This window comes from Pinus tabuliformis, chromosome X, assembly GCF_031772625.1.
Source record: "Pinus tabuliformis cultivar Carrire ecotype Pingquan chromosome X, CPIR1, whole genome shotgun sequence".
Taxonomy (NCBI): domain Eukaryota; kingdom Viridiplantae; phylum Streptophyta; class Pinopsida; order Pinales; family Pinaceae; genus Pinus; species Pinus tabuliformis.
This window is the reverse complement of record NC_142308.1, coordinates 318,011,383-318,019,791: the sequence shown is the minus strand read 5'-3', so window position 1 is coordinate 318,019,791 and position 8,409 is coordinate 318,011,383. Positions and strand designations below refer to the sequence as shown.

Here is an 8,409-nt window from a genome sequence, read left to right as displayed (position 1 = left end):
TCCCCCATTTGAAGTTTGACATTTTCTCAGCGGCCGTCACATTTCATTGTTCCCCCATCCGCAATTTGGACTTGGAAGTTAGAAACTGCTCGTACAAAACAATGCACTGCTTCTGTGACTCTTTGATGGATAAAATTATGTGTACTTCCATTATAAATCAAGATTACTACTGGGTGATGCTTAATAAAATCTCCGATTTTGAGAGTTTGAGGTGAATAAATCCCTGCCAAAGCATGCAGCGAAATAACTGGTTCGTCAGGGACATTGTCCTTCTGGTTATCCTCTTCTTCCTCCTTAGGTTCCTCAAGTGGTGGGGCTTCCTCCAATGAGCTGTGATCAGTAGCATCAATTTGAAAGAATTTGGGCTCCTTGCATTTATGACCGGGGGAGTATTTTTCATCATAGTAGTAATATAATCCCTACTTTCTTCTTTCTACTATTTCTGTAGGTGACACCTTTTGAACCTTAAGTGTTTGGGTAGTGCTGTGAGCCTGTGGGGGGCGACCCTTGGAGGTGAAATTCACGCGATTGGATTGGGCCGCTAACGCACGTTCAAATTTACGAGCTACCTTGCAAGCCTCCGACCATGTGCCAGGGTGGTGCAGTCGGACGTGAGCTTGTATGGCCTCTTTAAGACCACTGATAAAACATTCTGTGTAGAATTCATCTTGTAGACCTATAGTGCAGAAAGCTAAGGCTTCAAAGGTTGTAATATATTCATCCACTGTTCCAGTCTGTCAAAGCTTAGTGAGACGACCCAAAAAAGCAGAGTCATGGTCAAAGCGCTCCATAAGAGCTTTTTTGAATGTGTCCCAAGTCAATGGCCTTCCATTGCAACATTGATGCCATTGCCACCATTGCCATCTTTCATTGTCCAAGTACATGCTCCTCACCATAAGCTGAGTCTCATTATCCAAGATGTAATTTAGATTGAAATACTGCTCCATTTGTGCTATCCATGCTACTGGGTGAGAACCATCAAATTTATGCATATCCAACTTGGGTGGTTGCGGACGGGATTGTTGGTGGGTGCCCGAGAGGTGAAGAGAGTGGCTAGACTCACCCTCACTGTGTTCATTGCCAATATACACCTCCTCGCAGGGTTCCGCCTTGCCCTTAGAGAGTGTGTTAGTTATTGTCGCCAGTTGGTCTTGGATGTCTTTCAAGGATTGTTCAAGTTTGTCAATCTTCTCATTGGCTATAGCTTGAGCTCTAGTTTCTACCATGCACCGATCCGATGTACTTGAAATTTGGGACCGCCCAATTTTTTTTTTGGCACTAACAATTGAATGGTACCACCTTACTTAGCTCGTCGTCCTGATTCTTATGGGCTAGGTCACCAATAAGCGCCCAAGGGGGGGCTCTTCGACTTTTTTTTTTTTTTTCCTAAAAACTCCCAACGGAGTTTTACTCCTTGCTTAGGAATACTGCAGTAGCAGAATCCCCGAAAGGTCAATGCTGCCAAAAGTCCTGCGAAAATCACGCCCTAGTATAGGAACCCACACAACTACTTAGATTTGGATGGCGGATCTGGTGGATCTAAGAGATCTGAATGGCTGATCGGATAGATCTGAGCAGCGGAATAGATTGCTGCTGTGGATCTGATGGATTTAATAGATCTGAATGGATGTTCTATTAAATCTGAATTGCGGGACTGATTTCTGCTGTTGCTGCAAAACCCCACTTGCGAGATCTGATCTGGCAGAGATTATGCATGATCCAGAGATAGAAAAGGGAACTATGGTCTCGAGGAGTGTCAGGTGCTACAGATTGCAATATACATAATGGTCTGATAGTAGTACTCGGCCCAATTTTTTAGGGCACTAACCAAGGAGGATCAATCGTACCCTTAGTTGTATAACTCGACTACCCTATCGTACGGGCGAGTAATCTCTCCAAGTGTTGTTCTTGGTGTACTGTAGCAGCAAGACGACCAACGATTTATCTATGGCGAGGTTTCAAGGGAGCTAGGGGGCTTCCGATATACCAGAGGGTACTTGGAAGACAATCCGTGCGCGGTTATGTCTAATGCGCTACTACTCGAAGAGGTACCCACATGGGTTACAAGGGATTCCAACAAGCATGACCACCTCTTGTATTTCCTGCATGCATGCCTCCCCAAATCCGCAGGTTTATGCGCTCAACAGCAGATCCCGTGGTTTAAAGACGTTGGAACACGTCTCTAGCCAAAAAAGATTTTGCTAAAAAATGGAGATCCCAACGGCCCTGGAAAGCGCTCTGATACCACTTGTTATGCTCTTAACCTGCAAGACGATACAAGGATACTAAATTTGCGCAGAAATATACTCAGAACATAGAACATTGAGAAATGACAGCAAGTAGTTTATTATTCAGAAAGCAATGTTCACTTGCCTCTTCGAGGGGGCAACCTCCAATAGAGCAGAGCTCGATTACAAAAAAAAGACATGATGCTCCTCGCAGGGAGTCTCTATCCTTTATATATGACTCATACATGCAATACCATGGTTCTTATTAATACCATCTATCTAATACCATGGCCCATTTGCAACTAACTGTGGTCCCATCATTAAATGCGGGTTAACCACTTACAATTATTAATATGGGCTTTATTGACTCTTTACTTAACTATAACTATGACTCGATCCTACTACATAAATAAGGGGGTTAGGGTGAGACCCTAACACTGAAGATCTCCACAAAAACGCAGAACTCTAATACAAATAAGTTCCATGAAAATCTTTTAGTATTTTTTGTTAAATTTTGCACATTTTTGTAGTTCTTTTTTGTATAGAAAGGAAAGAGGAATGTCTACCTAATGTAGGTATATACAGAACATGAAAATGATTTGAGTTACATCTTAGTTCAATAGACTCACATAGTGAATTTCTATAATATGTTGTGGATGTGGCTGAGAACATATAGATGTACAAACTATGGTTTACATTTAGCAGACTTGTTCAAATGTCTGAATGATGAGTTTTTATCCTCTATGTAGTCAAATGTGGAAATCACTGGATCTATGAGGACGTTCTGTGTTTCATATGTATGTAATGTTTTAAGCATAATATCAAACAGTTGGGTTGATTTTTTCTTGCTGAAAAAAAAAATTATCTATCATTTCATGAAAATCAAAATATACAAATTACGGTTTCACTCCTACAACCGTCCATACTAAGACAATATACCAGCTAAAACTGCAGTTATGATAAATTACATGCATTCATTATTGAAACTGAAACTGGTGGATGACGGTGCTCGGGTACATACTGAGATGTGATATTATTATATTATATATTGTAGTACTACCACTCTCTTTCTTCACTTACAATTGGCCGTCAGAACTATCAACGGTAGAGCTTCCAAGAATGGTTAACAACAGTGAATCCGCCATCCACAACAAGGTTATGCCCGCTAACATATTTAGCCTCATCGCTAGCCAAGTACAGCCCAGCCTCCGCAATATCCTCCGCTTTAAGAGTCGCTCCCTCTAAGTTGGCGGTACTATTGCAGAATGCCTCCATGGCAGCCTTCTCCTCTTCTGAGACAGCCGAGGCATTGCGGTGTTTCATGTAATTGACTGCAAGGGCGGTGGCCACGCCATAGGGAGAGACAGCGTTGACTCTGATCCCGTATTTCCCCAGCTCAGCTGCTCCGTTCTTAGTCAGCCCTATGATTGCATGCTTCGAAGCTGTGTATCCGTGATTTGCCATTCCAGCTACAACACCTGCAACGCTAGCAGTGGAGATTATGCAACCCTTCTTCCGCGGGATCATAACACGGGCCGCGTGCTTCATGCCCAACATCACTCCTCTCACGTTTACCCTCATTATTCGATCGAATTGCTCCATCTCATACTCCGCCACGCTTTCAGCCGCGAGGAATTCGATAGTTCCTGCGTTGTTATACATGATATCGAGTTGACCGTATTTCTCCATCGCCAAATCCACCACAGCTCTCATGTCTTCCTCATTACTCACATCGCAGCGCACGTAAGTTGCCGGAGGAGAAAGCGATCCGGCGAGCTTTCTCCCACCTTCCTCTGCAATGTCTGCGATTATGACTCTGGCTCCATGCTTTGTGAAGAGCCGAACAATGGCTTCTCCGATGCCAGTTGCTCCGCCCGTTATTATTGCGACCTTGCCCTCCAACCTGCATTGAAAGATCATTGGCCAAAATGAGTGAACAACATATATATTACCAAAAAAACACAAGAGTTTCAAATAATTATGAAATCCCATAAATTCAGAGAATTGAATTCTGAAACAAATAGATCGCAAACAAAAACAGAAAGAGCATTTCTGCGATGCTGTGATATTACCGTCGCTCTGGTTCATTAAAACTCAGATTGCCAACACAAGAAGCCGCTGCATTAAGCTCTTCGTTAGACATGGTTGGGGAGCGAGATGGGTAGTTAAATGACAGGGAGAAGTGATGAAACAAAATCAGTACCAGCGACTGCAGGCCTAGGAACGTTTACTTATAGCAGAGGGCAAACTTAACCAAAATAGAGTCAAATTTAAGACGAAGCTCGCAACCCCAGAAATTAACGTATAGTCACGTGATTCTCGTTTGAGTGGGGTATTATAAAGTAAGCCTTATAGCCATTGGATCCTACCATTAGTATTAAGTCCTATCAGAGTATGGGATAATTCATTTTTATATTATAAAATTTTAAATATTTATTGATATTTTTTAAAGTGATTCATAGTGGAATATTTTTTAATATTTTTGAAAGTAATCTTTTTTGAGTAAAAATTAATTTTAATATTAATTTTTTTTTTTTCAAATATATAAATATTTAATGAAACCCTTTATTTTTTAAATATAACTTTTAGAAGTGTTATATAGCAACTTCCACATGTTATTATTGACTTTTGTATATAAAATATTAAAAAATAAAAAGTATATTTTCACGTGTAATATTTTATATCCAGTATACTAGCATGACACAATCTAATGAGACCCACTACATATCCACGACCTGCAAATTTTGTCATTTAGCTTGACAGATGATGGTGTTTACTAATCCGTAATTGCCTACTATTGATATTCAATCTTGTGATTTCTTCAAGGGAATAGGAGTTCATTGAAACCAGAATACAAACACCCCGGGTTACTTTAAAGTGTATCAGGTAAGTGTTATTAACCTCATGTTGTGAATTCTACACTCATATTCAAATGTCTAATTCAAGAAAAGCTACTAGCGAATTCTAGACTCGTATTCAAATGTCTAGTACAAGAAAAACTACTAACGGGAATTTTAGACATATTCAAATGTCTAGTGCAAGAAAAATTGCGAAGATAAGGAAGGGCGTTCCTAAAAACTTGATGTTTTAATAGATAGTTTAGCTAGAATAAGGGATACCCGAATCCTAAATTGATACATTAATGAACCTAAAGGTCATACCCATTAAGAATGTGAGTCAGGGGAATCTCTTCTTTAAAAGTTTGGCTTGCTCCACACCACCCTACCTGCAACGTATCCAGAATCAATAGTGTTTCTTACCAAGTATCACGATACACAAAATATATCCATAGTTATCCTATTGATCCAAAGTTAGTCATCCAAATATTCGTTGAGGTCATAGCTAAAATGTTAGGATTGCCAAACTCTAGCAAAAGTGTAAATGAAGAATAATATCAATAAGAATTCTTGGCCTAGTTAGAAGAAAGGAAGCAACAAGCTTCAATATAAGTTTTAGCAAATCCTTCTGCTACTACTGATACCACTACCAAAGCCAACCTACTTTTCAACACCATTATCTTGCAATTAAGGTGAAACATATGATTTATCTTTTGATGGTAATCCTAGGGTGTTATGTCGACTAGAAAATGAATGAGCTACTACTCATGTGCATCCAAGATATAAGGGCTAATCCATCATAGATGATAGTTAATTCTCCTAAATTCATTGTTAAAGCAAGAATTTCCAGTTGAGCATCCAAGATAAATGTCTTCATTTCAAATTCAAACATATTTGATGCACTTGATTCTATTCAATTACCCAACTTTCTTCGTAAATAATGGTTTTGATTTGAGCATACAAAATGATGAGGGAAAATAAAATGAAATTATATGTTTGATATCCATTTTATATCCAAATATCCTAGATGGTAGTTGTGTGAAATATGCAAATGTTTTTTCTAGAAAATAGTCACCATTTGGTAACCAATGAAATCCCACTGAGAGTATCAAATTAGTAGAGGAGGATTTTATAGTTGAGCAAGGAAACCAATATTGGTGACTTGCTCTTGCATAAGGATCATATGATCATAAGGATATGTGAGTACAAAGGGGAACCTATAAAAACAATCGCTTTACCCCTATTTTTGTAAATTTGATTATACTTGTGAATGCCAACATACAAGCCATTGTTGGCTGAGGAAAAATCTTGTGAACACTTGAAAAATAAAATAAAAATTTAATGACGGCTTGAAGGAAAGGACGCCTGCAAATCTATTGTTTGAGGGAGAGCTTTTTTCCTTCCTTGAAAAGCCACGAGTTAGGGTAAATTAATTTATGGAGTCGGTTGTATGCCAATCGAGCCACCCTCCCCCTTGATAAGAATGCAAGAGACATGATTGCGGCGGTGGGTAGGGGACGACACCCATGCCCCTCATGGATTAAGGAAACAGGTTGAGGGATCTCTTAGAATTTTCAAAAAGGTAGGGAAAAGGAAATGGATCCTTAGAAAAAAAGAGGAGAGACAAAAAAAATAGAAAGCAATGAAACATTAGGGATACAATGAGAGACTAAAGGAATAAAATGCACAGGAGAGTGATGCAAGAGAATCATTCCCTATAAATTTATTTTCCTTAGACTCAAGAAATGGCTATGTAAATTCCGAGGGATAGCATATTTCCCTCATATTTGTGCAACCTTAACATTAAGACAAGTGTCGTGATTCCAAGTTTATGGGTGGTTCGTTTAGTTAATGAATTGGGACAATTGGGCCTTTCCAAGTGTAATTAGTCTTAATAGAGTTGTAAGGGAGTTAGTATAAGGATATGTGTAAGCCTTTTAGTGTGTCTATGTGTCCTTGTTTGTTGGGGAAATTATAATTTTGATTATTATGGTAGATTTTAGAATTGAAAAAAAAAGCATGGCATTTAGGACGCCTTGCTTGCATGCAAGCTCTTGTTTAGATGAACATTTTATATGTATCACTTTCTTTTTGTAATTAGTTTTTGTTGTTGTTGGTTGAAGGAAAAGGAGGGAATAAAGCTTGAATAGGGCCGAGGGGGATTGAGTAGTAAGGCATTGTGATTTTCCTTGTAAATATGATCTTATATGTTTTAATGAAATCTAACAGCTACGCCATCATTGGTGTTTGTTCATTTTGTCTGCATATATGTAGTGAAACCATGTATATGGTGGGTACATATACTTTGTGATTTTGGTGTATATTTAATACCTTATTTAATATAATTGGTACAATGATTATCTAGGTTTGTATTAGCCATGGGTGAAAGCCTCAAGATTGGATGTGGTTAAACAGGCAAAGCCTCAATTCTTAGAGTAATTACAATGAGCAGAGTGTATTTGGACATAGTACCTTTTCTCTATTGGACGTAGTTGGAAAGGTAAAGAAATCCATTACATCGAGGAGGATCTAGAGGAATGAATCAAACTATGTATTGCAATGAATGAGCCATCAGACAAGTATGGAGGAGAAAAATCTAATCCAAAGAGTGAATAGATTGAGGGCGTAACATTGACATATTATGCAGAGGTGAATTGATGCCAACAATTCTTGTTAAATTAAGAAGGTGAGTAGATGAAAGTAGCAGAACATTTGGAGTTTCCGGTTCACTATTCGAAAAGGGTGGAACCATAACGAGAGAATCTTGTAGGTTGTTGGATTTTAGGGAAAGGATGAGGATCGTTACATCTAGTCGAGATTTGAATAAGTCTAGACCAAACCTTAGTTGGGCTTTGGGGCTGTCATACATTTAACATTTGGGAAAGAATATCGACTTTGTCCGGACCCCGACCTCATTCGTAGTCCCAAACCTCAACCTCGGTGGGACTCGCCAAGCTTGGTTGGGCTTGGAACCAGTTGTCTAGTCAACATAATTTGTTGTTTTTGGTGTGGTGTGTTAACATTTACCTATGATCTAGTGAGTACAAGCGGGAAATTTGAAGCATGGCATGTAATGTTGGTCTTCCATTGTAAGAGTGGGGAGATTTACAAAGGAAAAGGGATTTTGTGTTTTTTTTTGTGTTAAGTCATATCAAAGTTGGATCTTAACATCCATTTGAACAATAATTGTTGAAGACAATGGTTTAGTGGAGAAGGTGAGGTGGCACACAAGGTCACCAGAACAGAGGAGTTGGTTCGAGGCAAGAGAAAGGAAGTGCCTAAAACAGAGAGGTAGAAACAAGTAGAAGACAAAAGTTAAAGAAGAAGAAGAAGAAGTTGCTTGT

General features: G+C 39.1%; 1 protein-coding gene across 1 annotated transcript; it reads right to left on the bottom strand.

Moving 5' to 3' along the window:
* Window positions 1–3,183: 3,183 nt before the first annotated feature.
* LOC149139710 (short-chain dehydrogenase reductase 2a-like) lies at window positions 3,184–4,455 on the bottom strand. Its single transcript, XM_089448234.1, has 2 exons — window positions 4,301–4,455; window positions 3,184–4,131 (listed from the first exon to the last, which is right to left on the bottom strand). The coding sequence occupies exons 1-2, from the start codon at window positions 4,369–4,371 to the stop codon at window positions 3,327–3,329; spliced, it is 876 nt and encodes a 291-aa protein (XP_089304360.1). The 5' UTR covers window positions 4,372–4,455; the 3' UTR covers window positions 3,184–3,326.
* Between the last annotated feature and the right edge of the window lie 3,954 nt (window positions 4,456–8,409).